The 25068-nt window shown below is 29.8% G+C and overlaps 2 protein-coding genes across 3 annotated transcripts in view; one reads left to right on the top strand and one right to left on the bottom strand.

Moving 5' to 3' along the window:
- Nucleotides 1-18440, top strand: part of LOC136986235 (peroxisomal acyl-coenzyme A oxidase 1-like) — a 49535-nt gene extending 31095 nt beyond the window's left edge. The window contains exons 4-14 of the mRNA XM_067283724.1: nt 5165-5272; nt 5345-5464; nt 5542-5657; nt 5728-5897; nt 5984-6146; nt 13050-13240; nt 13312-13461; nt 16771-16876; nt 16947-17093; nt 17816-18019; nt 18084-18440. Of these exons, the coding sequence (XP_067139825.1) occupies nt 5165-5272; nt 5345-5464; nt 5542-5657; nt 5728-5897; nt 5984-6146; nt 13050-13240; nt 13312-13461; nt 16771-16876; nt 16947-17093; nt 17816-18019; nt 18084-18134 (1526 nt within the window). The 3' untranslated portion in view covers nt 18135-18440. The remainder of the gene's footprint in view (nt 1-5164; nt 5273-5344; nt 5465-5541; nt 5658-5727; nt 5898-5983; nt 6147-13049; nt 13241-13311; nt 13462-16770; nt 16877-16946; nt 17094-17815; nt 18020-18083) is intronic.
- Nucleotides 18441-18701: 261 nt separating this feature from the next.
- The window catches only part of Asph (Aspartyl beta-hydroxylase), a 38893-nt gene continuing 32526 nt past the window's right edge, over nt 18702-25068 (bottom strand). For both annotated transcript variants that reach the window (XM_067283721.1, XM_067283723.1), the window contains exons 11-14: nt 21475-21610; nt 20903-20991; nt 20701-20831; nt 18702-18892 (exon numbers count right to left, since the gene is read on the bottom strand). In XM_067283721.1, coding sequence (XP_067139822.1) covers nt 18742-18892; nt 20701-20831; nt 20903-20991; nt 21475-21610 — 507 coding nt within the window. In that variant the 3' untranslated portion in view covers nt 18702-18741. The remainder of the gene's footprint in view (nt 18893-20700; nt 20832-20902; nt 20992-21474; nt 21611-25068) is intronic.

The raw sequence follows: 25068 nt of genomic DNA, 5'->3' as shown, positions 1-25068 counted from the left end.
TAGTGTATCTTAGCTGAAGATAAAAAATTAAATAAGCCATTCAAGTGAATGGTTTATTTAATTTTAATTTAAAGTATGCAAACATACTTTAACACATAAATGATCAGTTTTAAAAATTCATTTATTTACATAAATATTTGGTTTTAACATTGATTCTGAAGGTTCAAATGAAACAATATTTTTTTGAATACTGGGAATGTCAGTGTTGAATAATGCTAAACTAAAATCGGACGACATGGAGTCATTTTTTCAGTTGTTGTTTGCCTTTTATGTCTGTCTTTGATTTAGACAAGCTTTCACCAACTCCTATATCATTTTTGTGGAATCCCATGCCTAGATGCTGCTTCAATTATCACCTCGATATCTTGTTTTCTATGCCAACTGCAGGTTAAGTGAGTAACTGATCTTTTTAATAGGGCTCTATATGCCACCAGTTCATGAGTTATGGAATAGTTGGAGTATCAGTGAATATATGCTCTGATGTTATCTAGCTTCGGTACAATATTGTTTTTGTTACAAAATACTTACCAAAAAAAGTATTATAGAACTTTCATGTCATTTTTTTTTATTGTATGTATTCTAACTGGGAATCTTGTTTACTGCCCTTAATAATCTTCAGTGTGAACAGACTTTACTGTGATAAAGAATAAAGAAATTTTTCATTTACAGTCATATTTATTTCCGGATGATTCTAACTGCCTTTAGGGTAGAATTTGTGCAAAGTTTGAATATTTTATTTTTTTCAGATTTTTCAAATAATTCTAAAAGTTTTTTAATGATGTATTTGTTTAATACAACATTGTAAAATAAATAGCCTTGTATTGAACAATAATTTCCTGTATAATCATGAATTACATTGACTACATGAATTACATTGAATTACATGAATACATTGAAATATCTGTTAATTTTTGTTAAGTTTTGGCTAAAACATAAAAAACATCTATTAGATCATTACTTTTTTAAAAAGAAAAAAAATGTATGTAGGAAAAACATGTATACTGATAACTGTAAAATGTCTTTAAATTCATTTAATTACAGATAATGTTTTTATAACAATATTTAAATACTTTCTTAATTTTCCTTCATTTACAGTTTTGTTGGAATTACTGGAAACATTACTTGAAATAATTTTCCTCTGGTCCTTGAACTGCAGCCATCACTGCTTGAGTAACCTTATTTGTGTTTTTGAAAACAGGTTTTATCTAAGGAAGGAAATAAAAGTCACATTGTACTTTGAAAAAGTGTATTATTTTACCAAGAAATGTGTAGTGAGGCAATGTTATTGAGAAGAAACCACAAATTATAAATTACAGCTAGAGAAATGAACAGTTTCTCTACTTGACATAACACAATACTTGACAACTATGCAATACTCTTTTTGTCTAATAACATGATAATACTGTATATCTCATAATAATGAATCTCATAATATTACTATATATTATTTTTTTGTAAATTGTAATATTTTTTAAAAAAAATCAAGTAATATTTTGAATTTAAATGCTAAATACTCTAATTTCATTCTTCTATCATAAACACCAAAGGATAATAATTTTAATACAGTAGAACCGTTATCTGAGGCAAATCTGTAAGCGAATACTCTACTTTTCTTATACTGTAATTCATACTATATTTTTGCAGAATGACTGACATGCCACATAAAATCAGGAGACCAGCATGCCAGAAACCCTGCATGCCGGTTAAACTGTGACTAAAATATAAAATTAATCAGATCTAAGAAAACTAGTTGTTAATTAAACATTAAAGAAAACATTCTTCCGAGTACATCAAAATAATATAGTAATATCGTAATTTGGCTGACTTAAAGTAAGGAAAAGAGTTTTTGTTTACAAGACAATAAAACAATTAACAACTTATCAAGATTAGTAGTAGTTAGTAGTTAGTCAGTGTGGGCTACACTGACCATCTACCCCAATCTTAAAATTAATTGGTATAAACTGAGATAATTTACTGTGAGTTTGTTAAATTCAATATTTTTATTTATGCATTTTTGAATTAAATAACAATAAAATACACACAAAAAGCACTTCCAGAATTCCACAAGTATTTTAAGTTGTTAGAAAGAAAACAAAATGAAGAAATTAAACATATAATTGTATTTTTGATGCAATCCTGAGAGTTTCACAGTTTTAGAATTTAAAAAAAAACCCATTCATTTTATGTGACATAACATGATTGTTTTTTAATGCTCCCTCTAGAGAGGGATGTATAATCTCACTTAAACCAGCATGCTGGATTTTACCATATGGAAATATCTGATTTCGCGGTGCTCCCCAGATAGACTGGCATTCTGTGAAAATACAGCAAAAGAAAATTGAAAATGATACATATTACAGAATGGTTTGTTTCTGTTACCTTTTATCATTTAACTTCATTGAGACAAATCATTCATATTAAAATGTAACTATAAATACACATTTTTATTCTTAAAACTCTTGTACATATTCTGTAATAAATGATATACAAAAGTGAATTTAATCATATATATAAAAACAACAAAGGTATAAAAATAGACTTAAAAATGATACCATATAAATTTTATATTCATAGTTTTTATTCCTAAATGGCTATGGCCATCTGTTTTTTTCCCCATATATTTTAAGTAGCATCAGTCCACAATACTTCAGATAATTGGGATTTTACTTTATCATCAAATGCACTCACCAAGAATATGCAATTTATTTTAACAAATTGTTATTTTCCTTGTGTTTTAAAAACTTTTAACACTGAAAGACAGTTCTGAAATACACATCAGCAAATATTAATACATCATAATACAACATAAAGCTTTTATATTAAGATTTTATCCTAAAACTGCAAAAGGTTTAAAGTATTATGACAGAAAATTATGCAGTATTTTTTTTCCTCTTCATGTAAATAAATTATGCTGGTATTTTTGTCAACAACAACTTGAAATTGTATCATTGGAGTGTTGCTTTATTTCTTTTGGAACAAATAACACCATTGTAAACATTATAGACCATGTTATAATGAAAAGTATACAAAATACAAAGTTTTTAGTTTTGCAGTTATAAAAACCACTGTACAAGTCTACAAGTCACAAGAAATAAATTGACATAATTTTGAACAATGCTATTTTTAGTGTATAAAACACACCTTGGTTGTATGTGACCCAGTTGCACAAAATAAACATAAAAACACAATCGTCAACTAAATGCATCTACTTTGACCTCCAGTAGAACTAAATAGTTGTTGTTTACAACTATTTAGCTTGTTTTACAAATGTGCTTCCAGTGTTAATGAAAACAAAACTTTTGGTTTATCTGGTAATATAAAAGTTAAATAAACATCAAGTTTTCTGGAAAAATAACTCATATGATCAAAGCATTGTGAAATATGAAAAAAATAATAGGGAAAACTTGCTTAATTCATACTTGCGCCTAATTCGTACTTCACTTATATCTCGACTCCGGTAATAGCTATTAGTGCCTTTAGTGACAAAAAAAGTAAATAACAGTCGGCCATATTACCATCTGACAGACAACACGCTGTTTTGCTGCTTCCGACAAAAATATTGAAAAGGTAAGTTTTTTCAACTTTTTCTGTAATATTTTTGCACATTTCGTAAGAACGTGCTTCAAATTGGATTGTGTATAAGTTTTTTAACTATCTGTGATGTATTAATGCGTATTTTTGTGATTTCACCTGATGTGATGATATATGAGTATTTGTTGTCAAATTTTTTGGAGGCAAATGTAAAACTTGTTCGACTCTTGCGCCTATTTCGTACTCCAGGCAAGTTCTTAAAACGTACTGGTACGATTTAGGAAAACCATTTTAGATGAATGTCACAATAAGCTATTACCGATTCGATAAACTGTTATTTTTTTACTAAGTTACTGATTTCAAAAATAACTGCAAAAGTTCAAAACAAATTAAAACTATATTGTCTTTAATTTTAGAACAACATGTCAAAAAGAAAATATAATTCTTGGAGTAAAGAAAATATGGAAGAAGCGATTAAAAAAATATAATGACGGTTTATAAGCTTTCTAAAATTTTGGCTCAAAAAGGCAAACACCAGGTTTGAGCTGTCACTAGTAGCGAACGTCTAGCATGCATCTGCTGTATGAACGCTGCTGGAGAGATCGTGCAACCCATGCTCATATGTAAACGTAAAAGAATGACAGATGACTTAAAGCGTGGAGGCCACCGAATACGTTGTACAGTTGTTCAGAAATTGGATGGATTCTGAGTAGATTATTTGTCGAATGGCTTAAACATTTTATAAAGTGTCTGGACTGCAAACATCACAAGACAGTCAAGTTCTTCTCATCTTAGACGGTCGTTCGACGCACACGAAGAACATTGATGCCATTTATCTTGCAAGGGACTATGGAATAATCATGCTCTCTCTGCCAGCACATACCACACACAAGTTGCGTTCTTGTTCTTATAGAAAGTCCTTATAAAAAAGAGCTCTAGAATAAAATAGAAGAATTCAAAAACAAAAACGTATCAAAGAATCTTGGTGCAAAGAAAAATAAATCTAATAAAATATCACAAAAGGAGAATAAAAAAAGAAATAAGTAAAAAATGAAAATAACAGTTGGTACTGTAAATTATGCCAAGAAGACGTAAAAGAAAGTATGATTAAATGCACACGATAAGAGATATGGGTATATGAACTTTGCGCAGGAACCAATAAAAAGCAATGGATTACAACTGCGATGACTGCCAAGAATTGGCAAAGACCATCAGCCAAATCTACACACGTATTAATACATTACTCATTAAGATTTTGATTCTTAAGATGCAAATCAATGATAGGATTTCAAAGTACGATTTAAGAATATATCAGTACGATTTAAAATGAATGGTCCTAAATCGTACTTTTTAGTGTTTTTTTTAAATTGTTTATTTCTCAGAAGTTTATAAGATTTATGCTAAATTTGATTATGGTAGTAATAAAATATTTCTCAAATAAAAGTTACTTAAAATAAAAAAATAATTTGTGTTTATTAATTTCGATAATATGATGGTTTTTCTTTAAGGGGTACGAATTAGACAAGTTTCCCTACTTGCTTAAATATATTTATTTATAAATAAATAAACTTTTAATCTTTTAAAATTTTCAGTAGTATTGAATGTTAAGTACTGTAAAATGTTATTTTTATAGGAACATTTTTGCGTGGTCTTCAAACAACAGCTACTTATGATCCCAAAACTCAAGAATTTATTTTAAATACTCCCACTTTATCATCCATAAAATGGTGGCCAGGAAGTTGTAAGTATATTTCAATTGTGTATGTGGTTTTTGAAAATTAAATTTGATCATCATTGAAAATTTATATCAAAGTGGGAAAAACTGCAAATCATGCTATCGTTTTGGCACAACTCTACATCAAGGGAAAATGCTATGGAATACATCCATTTATGGTGCAAATTCGAAACATGGAAGATCATCAACCACTTCCTGGTAAGTTTTTTGTAAATATTTATAATTTTTATACTTGTACAAACAATTTTTATGACATTAGAATTATTATTTGAAAGGAATAACTGTTGGAGAAATAGGACCAAAAATGGGAATGAGAGCATCTGATAATGGGTTTTTAAAGTTGGATAATGTACGAATACCTTATGAGAACATGTTTATGAAAAATGCTCAGGTATGTAAAATTTTATACTGAACTTATTTTTATTAAGATTTTGTTTAGTATGTTAATTTATTACTTAAAGGTTACAAGAGATGGTGAATATATTAAACCCAAAAGTGATAAATTGAATTATGGAACTATGGTTTTTGTACGAGTTTTAATAACAGACATGGTAGCTTTCAATTTAGCTAGAGCTTGCACTATTGCAACACGATATAGTGCTGTTAGGAGACAGTCTGAAATTATTGCTGGGTAAGAAATTTAATTTAATTATGTAATTATTAATAGTTATGTATATGAATTATAAAAAAATTGTTAATGAAAATATATTTTTGAAGGAAAGGAGAAGTTCAAATTCTGGACTATCAAGCACAACAGTATAAACTTCTGCCTTTAATTGCATTAACTCATGCAATCAAAGCAACTTTCCTTTCCCTAATGCAAACTTACAAAGTAGCAAGTCAGAATTTGGAAAAAGGTGATTTGGGAAACCTGCCAGAGGTAAATTCAATTTGTGTTTTTAAATACAGTAAGACTCCACTTAACGTGAGGGATGCGTTCCTAGATGACAAAGCACTAAGCGAAACAGCATTAAACGAGGTTGTTTTAACACAGAGTAAATAAGGAACACAACCACAAATAAACAAATTTTACTATAATTTTAAGTTATTTTTATATTAATTTGCATAATAATATATGTTAAATAACACACAAACATATACACACAGAAATGTAAAGTTCATATTTTGTGTTGAAGGTCCTGACTTTTCTGAAATTCTTGTTTTTTGCCATAAAGTCGTGTAGTTTCATTTGTTGCTTTTTTCTTTCCTTAAGCAAATGTCGATAGCAGATAGCATCCAAAATGCCTTATTTGCTTTGCACTCCTTTGAAAATCTGGATAATTCGCTACAATTTGATTAACGATTTTGGTTATTGTTACCAAACTTTTACTAAGAAAATCTGTAGAGAAATTCTTTGGGGTTCTTTGTTTTCAGAGTCACAATTTTCCGTTTCTACATAAATTTCCTTTTCTGCCAGTTCTTGAAGGTCATCATTGGTAAGGCTCTCACTAGAAATCTTCAGTAACTCCCCAATATTCTGCTCGTCTACATCTCCTAGACCTGTTTTATTGATTAGGTTGACAATTTGGTCAACCTAACGATACAGCGATAGGCTCTTCTTGTTGAGAATTCTTGGATACTTCTGGCCATAACTTCTTCTACGTTCCATTAATGCATTTATCAGTTAATTCTTGCCAAGCAAGTCGCTATTTTCTATGGCATCCATGATGTTATATTTTTTCCAAAATTGCAGAAAACAAACATAGAATTAAGGAAAGTACAATGCTATGATGAATTGCCACCTTCTGCTAATTGGTTCATGTTTGGGAATAATTGTATTATATACGAATCAATGAAATGCTACATTAATTTAAATCAGTGTAAATTTTGATCATTTTTTAGGCTTCGAGCAGACCGCGTTATATTGAATCAGCATTAAGTGGGGTCTTACTGTATCTTGATAAAGTGCTAAATAAAAATGAAAAAATTAGTTCAGAAGTTTGGCAGTTAATGTGTAAAGTGTTTGAAATTATTATACAGGGTGTTGACAAAATCATTGCATCATACTATATCTTGTTTATGTAGTATATTAGCTAAATATAAGTGCATACAAATATAGTTACAGTAGTGGGCTATTCAATGAAGTAGTTGATATGCACCCCTGGTGCCTGCATTTCATTGGACCAAATCTTATCTCAGTTTCTATGAAAGATAGAAAGATTTAGTTACAGTTATTAATTACAATGCTATAGAATGTCTTGAAATTTTTAAAAATTTGGTTTTATTAAAATATTTTTAAAAAATTTTTGGTTAAAAAATTTTCAGAGGAGAAAGGGAAGCAGCTTGACGTTGTCACAAAATGGAAGAGAGAAACTGTATGAAGAATAGCTGCTTCACAAACTTAAGACAGTCACCTGTGTATATTTAATAACGTCTGGCCCCAATTGGTTTAGATTTTCAATGCTTCTCTGTATGGAGATCATTTTAAATGTTCAATATCCTGATATACTATCTTCAATATTGTATTCTTCTTGTTTGGACTTTGGATTTTCTATATCAAATGGAAAAATTGTGGTTGTTCATATGGAAGCTTTTGTTTGAAGCAGAGAGTTCCAAGCTGTGTTATACATTGAAAATGAAATAGATTTAACTAGCAGACAACCCACATCATAGCATACATAAAACTGTTTAAGAAATGCAAAACTGAAGCTGTTTTACAAATCAGGAATTTCTTTTAAGGTCATTTTTTATCTTTGGAATACTGATATTTTATTCATTCCTTTGAAACAATCTATTCTAAATATGTATGTGGCCATAAGAGTGAAAACATTTAATCTTCAATTGATATTACAAAAACTTATTCAGTTTTATATATGTGGATTTTGAAATAGAATATTGTAAATGGTATAAGCAAGATAAACTCTCTATATTTCAAATTTTAAAATAATGTTAAGCATTACAATTCTTGAGAAAAAAAATATAATATGGATATGTTTAGTAATTTGTATTAATTACATTTTTATGCAAAAATTTAATCTCTTTAATGAAATTCTAAAGAATTTTATCCCTCTGTAATAGAGAAATACCTTAATCCAATTTCAGGGTGGATGTCATGTTCATCTTAGGTTAACAGGAGAGAAAAATATCACAAATTTGTATATGTTAAATATAGGTGTTAAAAATGTATAAACACTGCTATATTTGCTAGTGCTTTCAACCTGCATGTCAAAAGCATTAGCAAATATAGCAGTGTTTATACATATTTAACACCTTTTGTGATATTTTTCTCTCCTGTTAGAGAAATACCTTTTTAACTAGAAGTAAATAAGTAAAATTATTCAATTTAAATAATTCAGAATCAGCAATATTTTGCTGTTTTTTAAAGCTGTTTAGAAATTGACAGTTCATATAATCAGAACAACATTTTCTAGATTAGGCTTTTCATACTAAAATTCTGAGGTCACGTAATGACATCAGAATTTTTGGGCCTACTTTGTTAACAAGTCTGCCCGAAAATTCTGATGTCATCACATGACCTCAGAATATAAATATAGTTCTAATAAAGATGGAGAAGTCTTTTAGAAACTTTTTTTGTTCCAAGTCAATATATAAATATGTATTTGATAATTTTTACTTTCCTGACTGTTATATATAACTGAGGAAAAGTGTAACAGTCAGTCAAAAAATGATCCCAGCCCAAATTTTTACAATTCTGGACTTGGGACACCTCGAAATGCAAGATATGCAATTGGAGTTGTATAATATCACTATATTCATTAGGGTAAATTTACCGAATTTTTCATTTACCGGTAATTCGGTAAATGAAAATTAAAATACCTGTTTACCGGTAAATTTTTTCCTGAAAAATAAAATTAAGGCGATTAAAAAATATGTCATTTTGATTTCCATTTCACATTTTTTATTTCAAAGATATAGAATATAAAAATTATAAAAATTAAAGTGTTATTCTAAACAAACTAAAATAACAACTTTTAGAAACAGAAATAAAATAATACAGAAAAATAAAAATACAACAGAAATAATTTATAGTACCTAATACCATTTTATTGATTACCATTTTTAAAAAAAATAACTTCTCAAGAAACTTAAATTATTTAAAGTCTTATCTCCTAATTTTTGTACAAAATAATCTAGATCCTGAGAATACCCTTTCTGATTTAACACTTGTTGGACGAATGGTATATTAAATAATCAAATACTATTTGAATATACTTCCCCCATACTTTTTCTTGGCGGAAGTACTCTAATTCTTTTTTTAATATTTGTTTCCAATCTTTTGTGTTTTTTGCTTGTGAAACTGACTCTTCTTGACATCCTGTGTTTTGTTTGATAAGGTCATAGAGTTTCTGCTTCATTGATAATTTGACATTAGGTGTAGAAGTATCTATTTTCGTTATCTGACTTTGAATTTGAATCGAGATCATTTAAGTGTCTCTGACTACTCTCAACAATAATCGAATGTATTTCAACAATGCTTTTGATTATTGATGCTTTACTGTTTATATTAAAAATGTCATAATTTTCTTGACCCGACAAAACTAAATTAGGGTCTGTCAAGTAGTGTAACATGTCTGAATAAACAGTCCTTCTCTCCTTTATGCTATATATTAATGCTTTTTTTAGTTCAATGCTTAAAAATGTATTTTGGTTGGTTAATTCATCCAACATAAATTTCAAAGTAACATCAGCTAATAAATTAGTCTTCATTGCAGTGTTTCAACGGCTAACTTAATGGGTTGCAGGGTTGAGATTATATTTGTAGTAATTTTATTTTTCTGTCATTGAAATCTAAGTTCAGTTTCAAATCTATTAGACTTTTTCGGACAGCATCTTTAAGTAATACAAAATCTTTCCAGCATGTTTAGTAAGCTATTCCACCTGGTTCTACAATCTAAAATTAAAGAAAGTTCTTTTTCAATACTTTCTTTGACATATTTTTGTAGTAATGTATTTTTCATTGGCGATTTTCTAAAAAGACTTACTATCTGTCATATTTTTGTAATTAAAAAATTTAATTCTGCATTTTGTAGAGTAAGTTCGGTACAGCCAGTAGTTTCTTGGTTTACTTCAAAATTATTGTATTCAATGTCCGAGTTATCAGAGTCAGAATCTATAGTAAGTAGTAAATTAGCATTATGTTCATCATCATCCTGTACATCTGATGTGCTTATATTGTAAAGAACTTTTATGATTGCAATTTGTCGGCAGCTCTGTCCGACGTTATGCAGACAATATTTTTCAAAGAAATTTGAAATTCTTTTAATTTATTTTTTATTAATTCTGCGTATACCTCAGCAGGCGCAGGTCCATAAATTCGACTAAATCCAAGATTACCCAAGAAAATAATACATATTTTGCACAATTTTAAGGCATAATATTAGAATCTTGTAATAAATATTTGTATTTAATTATTTTAAACAGTTGTTAGAAGTAAAAAATTTTAATGTTATTTTACAATAATATTGCATTAATGTCCTGTCATAATATAGTGTATTCAAAATTGCTATTAATTTAAAAAATACATGAAATATTTACATATTATTATATTTAAATATTAAAAAAGGAAATATTTACTTATTCTTTAAGAAAAGCATTGATTGTAAAGATTTTAAACCTTTAAAAATCTCAAAAACTGCAGAGCACGAATCACATAAGATAACTAGCGCTTTCTGTATGATTTACAGAGCCTCTCAAACCCAAAAAAGTTTAAATTAAAATTAAACAAAAAGTATCTCACATAAAATTAATAATTAGATATATTGTTGCTTACACTTGCCTGTTTTCAATGTCCCTTTACCCTTTCAAATATCTATAAACACAATATTTTCTACATAAAAATTTCTAGTACGGATTTTTCATATACTGAATTACCGGTAAATTTCAAAAATTTACTGGTAAGTTTACCGAATGATTTTTTGTCAGTTTATCGGTTAACCGGTAAACAGATAAACCGGTATACAATCCCTAATATTCATATATACATACATACATAATTTGAAGCAGTGAATATAGTAAATCATTGCTGTTTGTCAAGCTAATAATCAATATGAACACACAAGTATGAATGTTATAATCACAAGGACATACTTTTTAGTTCATTTACTATATTTTCCGGTGAATAAGACAACTTTTTAACCCAGGAAAATCATCTCACAAGTCGGGGGTCATCTTATAGGATGAGTATATCCCAAACTCTATATTTCAACTGTAAAAGTCAGGGGTCGTCTTATATGCCGGAACTAACTGAATTAATGATATAATATGATCTGCTGATAAATGTCTCACATCAAAATGTGATTGTTTCGTAATTGTTATGTTTTGCTGTAATAATGATCATAATTCATATTATTTGATATTTCACAAATATATTTTAATCTTTAAAAATAAAAATTAATGTATTTCATATAGTTGTAAGGTGTACAAATGTATCAAAATTATCAGCAATTACTAAATTGAGTGGTTTTAAGATTTCCCTGGATTAAATTCAAAAAATCTCTTCAAACTTTTATTAAAAAATTAGTAGATCAAAACAATTAAAATAAAACAATATTGGAACTAAAAACACTAGTAGTGATGATTAAGATATATGAAAACTGACAGATTTTTAAATGAGTTATACATATAAAATATAATTTGGATTTAAAACATTTTTCAAATTATGGCATTTTAAATTTGATATGCAAAAATGAACAAGAACCAAATATTCAAATTTCTTACTGGACAATCTTAAAATAATACGAGGGCTATTTTTTAAATAAGGTCCATTTGTGAATGAGAATGATGCGCAATTTCAGTAGTGTGCATGAGCATCTGCTTTCAGCATGCTTTGCGCATGTTTAGATGCCATTTGCAGCTGTATCGTCTGTCTGTGTGCTGAACTGTAAAATTTTATAATGTTTAAGAAAATTGAGTCGCCCGCCGACTGTAAGATACGATCTTTTGTGCTGAAATCGAATAACAGATAATGGTAACTGTCTTTTGGGACAGGAAACGGACTTTGTTAGTGGATTTTATACCAAGAGGCACAACAATCAATTCTGATGCTTATTGTGTGACTCCGCCATGCCATACAAGACAAGCGGCGTGGCCTAATGTCTTCTGGTGGCAGGCAGCAGATTTCTTTGGTCGGAATTTAAAAAAACTTTGAGTGGTATGACAAATGTTTTCTACATAATTTCCATTTTTGTTCAAAGTAGATAAAAGTATGTAGAAAATATAGGAAAAAATATATTTTAGTGATATTTACAGTATTTTTTTACTTATCAAAAAATGGACCTTATTTAAAAAATACCCTTAGTATAAATTTTATAAATTGAATAACGTAAAAGTACTAGCAAATTGCTCAGGCAAACAGTTTGGATGATTTGGTAAATATTGTATGTTTGGAAAGTAAGTTTATTACTATCAAAAACAAAAAATTGCATCTGAAATAGTACAGTAGAAGGTGTTTCTCGGGTTAAGCCTTAATCCTCTCCCTCTCCATCCACGGGGGGATTTCAAAAAATCTCTTCTTAGTGTGCATTTTCATAACGTACCGTGTTCCAAATTTTACCTCTTTAGGTTCAGTTGTTTGCTCTGGGCGATGATGAATCAGTCAGTCAATCAGGACATTTAATTTTATATACATAGATGATAAAATTACTAATAGGTTCTCTAAGACCAATTATATTTATAAAATATTGCTAATAATTGTAATTTTATTTTTATTGATCAATTTAACCTTATCTTTTTATATGATTTTGTTAAGCATTTTCAGATAAATTTATTAAAAATGAAATGTTTACGGGTATTAGAAAAATCTTATACAATGCATTATTTTCAGCTTCATGCCATATCTTCTGGTCTGAAGGCACTGTGTTCTGATAAAGGCAGTCGAGGTATTGAAACGTGCCGTTTAGCTTGTGGAGGACATGGATACTTATTAATTAGTGGATTGCCTCGCCTGTATTCTCTCACAGTAGCGGCATGCACTTACGAAGGAGAAAATACAGTGCTGTATCTCCAGACAGCAAGGTACAGTACATGATTGTTTTATCATTTGGTGTAAAAATTAAATGAAATTTTAATTATGTATATATTTTCAGATTCTTATTAAAGTGTTTGAAACAAGGAAATTTATCACCAGATTCAAATTTTAATTATTTACTGAAGAAAGGTGGTGGAATAGTGACATCACTTTCTGCAGAACCTACTCTTAAAGAGCTACTTTCATTATATGAAGCAGTTGCCTATAGGTAAGATATTGTGAACAATATTCTCTAATTAGGGGAGTGGTCTTGTTACAAATTTCTGAGCTGTGTTTGTCATCCAAATATAGATTACATCTATTTGAGATGAACAAATGGAAAGTTATGTTGTATTCACTCATTTCAGAAAAACAAAAATCTTTACCTAATAAATCAGAAATGAAATATTTTCATTAATCATATACTCCAAACTGATTGTTTTCTTTATCTGCATACCATTTTTGAACTCCTTCCAAGTTCATCAGGTTTTTGTAACAATTCCATGATGGTTCTTCCTAACAGCTTTTGGAATAAAATTTGAACAAGCATTCAAATGTGTTTGAAAAAATTATTAAAACCATGTTGCGCCTGTGCAGTGTCACCCTACCAGGACTCAATTGACAATGCAGTTTAGCCATTTGTTAACTCTTGCCAGGCCATTGACAAAACCATTTCCTCTTTATAATTTATGCATGTTGATTTAAAAATGTACACAGCCTCTAACCATCTGAGGGAGTGAAGCAAGGATGAGCTTAGCCTGGTTAAAGTCTGCTACAATAAAGTCTGGACCTGTTGCATATGTAGAGAAAGCCATGGTGGTTCTCGCATGATGTATATCGGCAAAATGTTCTTGAATCTGATCCCATGGAGCACTTAGTCAACCTTATGTATACCAGGTCTCTATTGTATCTGTTGTCCTTTACAGGGACACTATATATACCAAGAAGTCTGTTCGAGTTGAGAGGGTCCTTCCCATTACATAGCATGCCAAAAATAGTCGGGCACCTCCTGCAAGCGAGACACAACTGGCATTTCCTGGCAACTTTGGTGCATAAGGATCTTAAGTACGAGTTAAAGGTAATAGGGACCCATTCTATGTCATCGGATTGATTATCACTCGGCAGGTCAACTATGGGAGTGTGTCCCGAGTGCATTTACTGACAATGTTCTATCAGCCCATATGTAACATTGTGATAACTGTGTGCAGCAGCTACACACTCTATAAATGCTAATTCAGCAGTAAGAGCCTGGGGATTGGAAGAATGTGTAAAGGCTCTTCTGATTAGGACCTTGTATGCCACAATCTTGTAAGAAAATGGATCACACGACCCCACTGGTATGTATGATGATACAGAATCCAGTTTACGATATACCTGATATCCTTCTGAATATCTGGTAAAAATCTACTAGAAAGTTGATTTTCATAAGTTATCACATGTCTAATACAAATGTTTGAATTATATTTTTAAGATTATATATTTCTTCCATTAATAATTGTATTACAGCTAATGAAATTAAGATCATTGTAGTGATCTTCATTTCATTAGCTTAGTGCACTGGCATAAAACACGCTATGGCTTTTTTTTTTTTTTTTATGTGGTTTAAGGCCCTGTACCACTCAGAGAGTATAAAAAGGCCCCGAACACAACACGCTATGGCTATGAAAAGCATAGTACATAGTTTATATATAAAGCTCTTTCCATAAAAATCAACAAGAAATGCATAATAGTAATAATGTTGAATATATAAATTTGCAGTTTTTGCATTACTACTATGAATAAGTTATGCTACTGTTCTACTCTTGTGATTGTAACTTATTTGATTAACATGCACTTGTTTTTTTCCTTGCCATTTCAAATCATTTTGAACCATAAAACATCATCCTTTAAATTTAAGTTTATTTCACTGTCTGATGTAACTTTTTAGATTAGAATTTTATAATAGTTTGTATTGTAAGGAGTTTTGTCATCATAACAAATTTCAATTTACAAAATAATAATAATTAATATTTAGTATAATTGAAACTTCAATGCTTGAAGAGCATGAAAACTAATTTAATGAGGTTAAAACAAATTAGTGTGCATTTTATAACCAAAAACAAAGATAGACTTAGCAGTGCAAAGTGACTTGTGAACTATTACTATTTTTCTAGTTATTTTATTATTAATTATACTGCCATGTTATATTCCAGACAATATTCAATTCTATTTATGAAAAAATGTTTTACCTGATTTAAATGTAATTAATTAATTCACACCAAATTTTTCTTAACAAAAAGGAATTTATTAATCAATCATATGATATGATAGATTAAGTTACAAAGGTAATATTCTTTAGATGAAACAAAATGACCTTTAATGCCAACAAAACAGCACATGTCACACACACAATTCAGGCTCTGAGTGATTATAGTTTGATGTCTCCATAATTTGATTCATTTCCTGATCTGATGATAAAATTTTCAGAAATTACTTTGTCATCATCAATGGTTGTCATTATTATGTTCATATTTTCATAATACAGGTATACCTCACTTTACGTCGATAATTGGTTCCAGGAGTGACAAGTAAATGTCACTAGGCTAAACCACAAATAACCATTCCCAGTTCTGTATTTTATTTATTAATGCATTTTTAATAATATATGGTTAATAAGAATCTATTTTAAGCTTACAAACAAATACTTTTTTCTGTACTATATTAAAAACTAAAATTTAATCTAAATTTACGAATACATGTACAGTATGTACAGTACATGTTTACAATTTGGCGATGTTTACAGTACGTCGCAGACTCTACAGTATTACGCAGTTAATGTTAATGTGGTTTGCTCTAAGACATTCTTACAAAATCATTTTATTTTATAAATAACAAATAGTTTATTTTCTACTATTGCAAAATAATTTTAATAACTAATTTATGTTAAATATACCAATAAAGACTGCTAAATAAGACGTTTGAAATATGAAAACATCTGAGATTCTTTCTCTAGGATTTATGACGTACAGTATTATTGTAAATTTATATATATTAATATAATTTTATATACTTTTATTCTTATTTATTGTATAGTAACATGATTTTGTGCGCTAATGCTTTTCTAGTGATATTACGACTTCGACATTTGTGGCGGACAGACGTAAAGTTGAATAAAATGATTTAAACTTAATTTTTTTTTTCATATATACATATATATATATTTTGACGAACGACGTAACCCAAGATATACCTATATATTCCCTATGATGATGATGATGTATGTTCAATTTGTTTTCCTTTAAAGCAGTATAAAATGTCACTTTACTAACTGTAGTAAAGAACGTTTAACTTGTACAAATATTGACTAACAGAAATCTCATCTAAAAATGTGAATTCTTGCATTTCTTTATATGTAATCCTATTACATTCTATTCTTAAATTATTGTTAGTCTATAACAAGCTAATATATACTTCATACAAAGGAGAGAACAGAAAACAACCAGTTTGAATAATTTCATCATTAATAATAATTTACTAAATTTGAAATAATCTTATACAGGACAGTTCATATTGCTTCAAAGAGAGTAGACACACTTATTCAGATGGGTGATCTTCCAGAAATTGCTTGGAATAAAAGTCATGTCTGTTTAATTCCAGCAGCTAAGGTAATTTTACACTATGTATATCGATGTTAATATTTTAATGATTTTAAACTTTTTACAATTTTGATTATAGGCACACGTTCAGTACTATATAAATCAGAGATATATAGAATGGGTTGAACAGAGTGGAATACCCGATAATTTACGTAAGGTGCTGAAGAATCTTTGCCAGCTATATTTGTTGTTTAATATCTGCGAAGAACCAGGAATATTTTTACAGGTGAGATTCTATTTTAAGCTCGGCACAAACTAGGCGATGTCTCATCAAACTGGTTGGAAATGATGACCGGGTGATCGACGATTGACCCTATGTCACACCCTTTGACAGGAAGTAGGAAGTCATTTTGACGACTCTCAGATTTAAGAAGTTGGATTTTTTGGGCAATGATCAGAAATGCTCATGCTCATCCAAGAAAGAAACATGCTGTAGGCCAACAAAAGTCTTGCATACATTTGTACTGTGATCTCTGTCATGTCTTTGCTGTGTTGGAATTAGGAAACAGATGTTTAAATAATTCATTCATTTTATTGAAATTATTATAAAATGTAGATATGGAGAACTGATATAGAGAATCGATTCATCCAATTTTGTTTTCATTTATATATTTACATTTCTTTCAAATACAGCTTCAACTGCTTCCATTTGTTAACATCAACAAATTGTCATTGCTGACTGCTGCTATTTTACAGATTATGAAGCTTTAGTTCATAGAGGGGTAGACAAAATGTTGGCTCTTTAGAACTATGTGACATTGCCAGATAACTGAAGGGAAACAGTCACATTAAAAGCAACCACATTTAAACCTGGTGCAAACTAGTCAAATTGTGTGTGTGTATAAATAAAATCTGGTGCAAACTAGTCAACATAAAATAATTAAGTTAAAATTTCTTTTATATATAATTAATAAAAAGTATTATAATACTTAATTATGTTATTTCAAGGTTGGTCTGACAACATCCAAACTAGAACAGTTACAAAATAAATTGATAGAGTTACTTGCTGTACTTCGTCCAGATGCAATTCCATTAGTAGACTCTTTTGATCTGCATGATCTCGTGTTAAATAGTGCACTGGGACGATACGATGGTCAAGTGTATCGTACAATGTTCGAGTTGGCACAGAGAGCTCCACTAAACAAAACTCAGGTAAATTATTATGCTTGGTGATAATATTTATCATAATTTATTTATTGACATTATTTTCTTGCAGGTTCACGAATCCTATTATAAATATCTCCACCCATTAAAGTCTAGATTATAATTATAGAAAATTATAGCCTCATGTACAGATTACTTGCCTTGAGCTGCTAACTAAATTATATACTTGGGGACCATATTGCAATCAAGAGTTTCTTCCATAACTACTTTTGTACTATTAAAGTAGGAGAGCTTAATGAACTAACAGAAGACTAGTTTATTAATCAGTTTTTCTGAAATGTAAATAATTGCAATATATTCAATTGTTACATATAAATATTTTGCAAAATTTTATTATCAAGTTTTGAAATTATAGAAATTAATTTCTATAAATTACATACTTTTTCATTAAAATTTATTTTTATCAATATTAGTGTGTGAATTTCTTCAAAAGATACTTTATTAGCCAGTTAGAAAAAAATTTACAAAAAAGGTATTTAAGATCACTATGAAAACTTTTATTAAAGTGTCTTGTATAAGGCACCAAGTAAGAATTTATTTTAGTGACTAGTTTACAGATGTATCGACAGTTTTAAGGCATAAGAATAGACATAGTTGGCATTTAATATTTTCCTGCGACTAGTAGCCATATCCATTCTACTAGTTTAATTAATTAAAAGAAATCTCACACTTTACTCTTACATAATTTATTGTGTCGGAATATCTATTCTCTATATTGCCGACAGAGTGGCCTTGTGCCGGGCACTCAGTTCTGGATGCCAAAAATCTACGATGAGAACCAAACGAATTTTATTCCCTTTGTGCCAGACTTCGTGTTCGAAAGAATCGTCAAAGATGATCATTTTGCCTTCTTTCCATTCCCTGAAAATAAAACATTTAGTTTAGCATTTATTCAAACAAGGCATATATTTCTGATAAAATTTCTTGAGTAATTCATATTTCAACAATTAAACTTTATCTTAGCTTCCAGATACAAAATGTAACAGCAATTTAATAAAAAGTTTACTACTTATTAATAGAGCTCATGTAATCTAGCTCTCAATCCTTATTTTTCATCATAACCAATTATTTTTTTAGTATAGGAAGATGTAGCTTTCTTTACTGATATTGATTTTGTTGCAGTTACATATGGATAAAAATTATTAAGCTAAAATGTTTTATCTTACTAATCAGGAACACAAAATATAAATACTTTGTATTCACTTATCTAACTTTTTTTTGAAGTGAATGTTTAATACACAATTTTTTGCACCATAAACATTATCATCATTAATGAAATAATTATTATAAATTGAGAACATTTGTTAAATAAAAGGTATTTTCTATCCAATAACCATCAAGCATTTTAACTATTAAAGCTTATACATAAAAATTTAAGCCCTTTCAAATCATAATAAAAATATATGTAATTGCTGAATCTAGTACAATTTCTACCATAAGTATCATGTGTATTGATTTTTTCAACTACAGTAGAGTGTCGATAAGTGGAATGGCCGGAAAGTGGAACGATTTTCAGTCGGACTGTGTCGTGCTGAATCGAATGTTTTTGATACTAAATTTACTTCTAAAGTATAATTTTCATGTTTTTTTTTGTTTGTACAAAATGCAGAAATAATTTTTAACGATACGATAGCCTCGATGATTATTATAAAAATTTTCGTTAGGCTTAAAATCGACGAAAATTCAACACGAAGCGACATGCAACGGAGAAAAATTTGAACATCGGACAGGTTAATGTATTTTTTCGTACAAAGTCGGAAACTGGAACAAATCATTAACTGGAAGGACCCCAGTCCCCCAATTGGTTCCACTTATCGACGCTCTACTGTAATAGACATTTCTTCATTTAAATGATTTGGTATTTATTGAATCTGGACAACTGAAAATCCACATGCACTATGTCAGGTATCACTTCATTCCCCAAAAGTCACCATGTGGTACAGATTCAAAAGTAATTTAATAATCACCTTGTCTATAAATATGTGTGTACACTAAAGAATATAATTGAAAAAAGTTCTTAAACTGCTTCTCACAAAATATTGTTAAAATTACCATAGTCATCCTGTTGTAATTTAATTTAATTTTCAGTTTACATAGTTTTCTATTACTATAAGGTACATTTCAAAATATAATGCATTATGTGGTACTGTACATAAAATATCAGATATACTTATAGCAAAAGGATTAGATAACAGTGCAACAGAACACTACTGATGGACATCACAATGGGAAAAGCAATGAGGTGTGACATGCCTAGCAGAGGCATCATAATGCCCGCCCTGTGGCAGAATTGATTGCAGAGTTTGGACTTGAGCCTTTGTGATTTTCACTTTTTCAATCCGCTGAAGAAAAGGCACTTGTTCCACTGGGGAAACTTCTGGGTAAATATCTCTTGCAACAATCTTTTTACAGTAACTTTTCAAGTAGAAAGATTTTATAGGACACATGAATAATTAGCAAAGTATTCTTAATACAAGTAAATTGCATTTGCATTTACACTCAAAAATCACAAATAAACCTGTTTTGTGTGATTTTTTTTTGTGCAGTATATCAATTTGATTGAAATTCATATACAGCACAAATCAAATTGCACAAAAACAGGTTTGAGTGTATAAGATAATAGGGATTGTAATAATTACGTGAATTTGATTATGTATATATTACATTACCTGGTATCATTTGCAACTCTAATTTTCACTCCTTTGGGTACTACTAATCCTAAATGTCCCCGTATGCGACAATTGGTTGGACCAGTATGTGCCCAAATGTGGGTACCCGGCTGAAGAACTGAAAATTTAGCCTAAAGCATAAAATTTAACATTTTTAACTTTGACTTTTTTGAAATTTTATAGATATTATCAATGAAATTACCTGTCCTCTTCTGCAACCGGCAGCATCCGGAATATTTCCAATTAAAGAACATGTTATGGGAGCCCTCTCGCAATTTTTAGTCTTGTGTCCTGTAGAAATCCGTTAAAGTATTTTTCAAAAATCAATGTAACAATCAGATTTAATTTTCTATAAGTAATAATTCAGTGCCAAAAAAACTTTAATATTAATTGGGTAGCAACGATCGACAATATCTGACTGGATGCCTTTAGATATTTCTCCATTGTCCTCAACATGATTTGAGAATTTAACCATTTATGCACTTTCTAGAAGTTTTATATTTTAGTTTAATGTCAATAAACATCAGTTCAACTCATCTCTTATAAAATAAACAAATATAAAAACATTTGTTCAGTTCATCTCATACATTATTACATCATCATCGTCTAAATCAAGAGAGATGAGATTCGTTGACAATAGTTTATTTTTTTTTGCCATCAGAATAAGGTAATGAAATTCAACCATTATGTCATAATTATTACACCTCACAAACTAGAACATACTCATTATTGAATAAGTTTTACTAGCTAATAATTGCTAGATTTGATAATTACCTCTGGCAAATAATTCAAACTGCTTCCAATCTCCGGTATCGCGTAATCCTTCGCTCTCGGGTAAAAATCCAGACTGTGCGGTGTTCATCAACGCTAAAGCTTCGTTCCTAATTACTTCCCACTTTTCTTGTAAAGTCTGAAATTCAAATTAACAAGTCAAAAGGTTTCATGCACTATAAGAAATCAAAAATTTGCAATTTTTGGTTTTCTGCTCTAAATTTCATCATTATTTCAAATAATTAGTTAATAAATACACTAATCCCCTTCATTTAAGTAAATTTACTTCAATGTGATTTTAAAAATTTTTAATTTTAAATAAAATTACATCATTTATTTCCATAAAGTTCAACATCAAAGTGTGTTTTGTTATCAGTGGACTCTTATATAGACATATTTAAAACAGGGATCCATTCTGTATGCTCAAACAGTATTTAAAATTTTTTTACCACACAGTAAGAGTAAAATAAAGTGTTTTTTAAACGGTTTTCCATGGTTCCATTTGGGCATTTCATTTGTGCGCTATTTCTGTGGCACCAATTATTCACTTAATTAAAATTATATTTAATCCCTCTAAAAATACAAATTCATCTGTTTTTCAAGAGCTAATTAAAACAAAAAGAGCCATCTAGCATCAGAGTAAAAAAAAACTATAAAGACAAGCTCTTTTGCCAGTATGAGATTTTCAGACAGGTATCCCTCTGTGAAATCCGCGAATTTAACACAATTGTCAGGGAAAAAAAATTTTGTGAACAACTTCGATAGGAAAAAACACTCCTTGTGAGAATTAGACCTGAGGTCACTGGTTGTGATAACAATTAGATGGAAAAGTTAACACATCAGTGTCAAGAATGCACCATTATTGTCAACATATGACGATCATGTGTCTCCTTTCCCACGACAATCCAATAAAAGCTAGAGTGCCCGAAGCTCTGAGAACCAAAGGAAGTTATACTTGTCACTGTGCGCATTCCGTCTCCTGGACCTCCATACAACGGACCCAATTTAACGAAGGGAGAAGACTCTGGTAGAAGACAGATCACAACTTTCGAACTGCCATACAGCTCGCCATATCGTCACATCGACTAGGACTACGATTTCTACGAACCATCCGACGCGCATCATTCGTTTCCTCATAGTTCAACAAGAATACCCCTCTCTCTCGCTACGAGAATAGGATTAGTTAAGAGCTGCCCTTTTATGTATATCTCTAGTTGTTAATTGCTTTTAACCGATTATAACCTTGTAGACCTTGTTAAACAAAGCATTTATTAAAATCTAAGGTTATGTATTTAACCTGTCTCCTGTCACTCACAAGCACCCATTGACTTGATCACCTCCCCTGACCATGCGATAAAAAGCCATCCGAAACGACAGCGTGGGTGGTCTTTGCAGACTGTTGCCGAGTAAGCGGTCAGAGAGGTTTAACCCCCGACCCACGGTTTCTCGCACCGCATACAACATGGTTCGGGAATTTGGAGAATCCTCTGTATAAAATTTCACAACTATTAAGTAGTTTTCATTGCTTTCATACTTTAGCATTTAAGACTGTCACCATGTTTTGGTTTTATTGATTAATCTTCATATTTAGTAAAGTTTATTTAAGCAGTTTTAGGTAAGCGATTAATTACATTTAACTAAAATTTGATAACAATCATTCATAAAAATTATGAACAAAATACAGCGGTATCTTGGTACTCAAATTGCTCCCAACTCAAACAAATGCTGGATAAGAAAATTGCTTGGTACTCGATTAAATAAATGTGACCAGCTAGAACAAATTTTCGATTAATAACATTTTTTTTGGTCATTCATAAAAATAAAAATCAAAGATGTTGCCTATTTTTGATCTTGATCAGAAATAAACTCAGATGGCAACGATACTTTGTAAACAGAAAATTCCCCCATTTAACTAAAATTAATATTAATGCACAATACAATACTTTTAATTGTTATTGTTAGTTAATTATTGATTGCTTTAATAAACATATTTCTCCTAGTAACAAAAAGAATAGTATACTTATATACTTCTGTTAACTTTTGGAACCTAACCCTATGTTTTGCATTAGTCCTTTGTTTAGTATAACATGGATTTGCATCACACAACACTTTTTTGGAATGTAACTACAGTGTTATATGAGGGATGCTTGTATATATATCTTTGTCGGAAATAAAACGTGAAGAGAAAAAAATCTGGTAGAAGAAAAATCCTGAACTCTAAAACTAATAAGTTACAATGTAATAATTCCAAGTTCTCTAAACACTCTACATTAAATTGATAAAGCAAGTGTACCAAAAATTTTTTGATTGATGGATCAAATTGTGCATAAGTTATAGATAGGCAGGCATAAATATCCACTCAGCAGTGAGGGACGAATATATATGTTGAGGGCGATCGTGTGGCAGTGGTGAGGTACAGTACGTGTATATCCGCTGAATTATTTTGGGGGTATTGCCAAAAACTACTGCAAAAAAAATTCACATAAAAATGAATTATGTAACAATAAAAAAAGACTTTTCTTTACTAGACATAACTGTTTACAAAATCTTTTTCCGAAATGGTAATGAGAAAAAACGCATGAAAAAAATACTTTAAAAATTTCCAGGTATATTCTCCACTACACCATACCTGACTATCCCACTGCAGAAAGGATATATGATATATATAGGACTATTTTTGTAAGTAATGTATCATATATGTTTTCATGCTGTAGTTTAGGCACCACCAAATGAAAATCTACCTTGGTTAACTTTATATTGGATCTTCATACACAATAATAATGTCAATAAAATAACTAAAATTTTGGACAAATCAGTATTGCTATTGAATTTATATAGTGGTGTTGACACCATTGAATAATCAATCATCAATGCAATATTTTCCAATATCCAATTTGGAAAAACAAATATCAGTAACATTGATAAAGTATTATACAATATTTCAAAATTAACAGTTACAATAATCTAGAGTTGCCAATTTTCAGAGTAAAGAATTCCAGTGTGACAGAAAAAAATGCCAAATTAAAAACATGATACGCAAAATTGCAATTAGCCTGCAATCTTCCACATATCTTCTCTGAAGCAAAAGTTGTATTTTAGCTAGCTTAGAAAGGAGCTGCTTCATAGAAATCCTATTGGGTTGTATTTGATAAATGTAATAAATTAAATAAAAATGATGTTGTGCAGTCATATGTTTATAAAGGAAACAGATAATACAAATTACAGTCCCAAAACAACCAAACTTGATGGATTGTAATCAGTTTGCCTGATAGGACGCTGAAATTCTATACATTTATCCAATTACTGTTTAGAAAAAGTGACATCAGAAATGTTTATTTTACTATTATCTCCTAACAAGAAAGTTATTAAACTTTGTCAATTTCACTATACACTTTTTTCTAAATTCAAACAGGAAGGTATTACGGTATTTCCATGCATTACAGTATTTTTCATATCGATATTTCCAAGAAATACTTTTATGGAATACAAAATATTCAAGTATTTTTTGCATGGAAAATAGAAGACTTCTCATACTGAACCATTTAGTGTAGGAGATAGGACATGAGTCAGCCAACAAGAATTTTTATGGTATATAGG

The sequence above is a fragment of the Centruroides vittatus genome, unplaced genomic scaffold (genome assembly GCF_030686945.1).
Source record: "Centruroides vittatus isolate TY-2023 unplaced genomic scaffold, ASM3068694v2 scaffold_1015, whole genome shotgun sequence".
In the NCBI taxonomy this organism is placed as follows: domain Eukaryota; kingdom Metazoa; phylum Arthropoda; class Arachnida; order Scorpiones; family Buthidae; genus Centruroides; species Centruroides vittatus.
The sequence above is the reverse complement of the archived record's forward strand: the minus strand, read 5'-3'. Positions and strand labels throughout refer to the sequence as shown.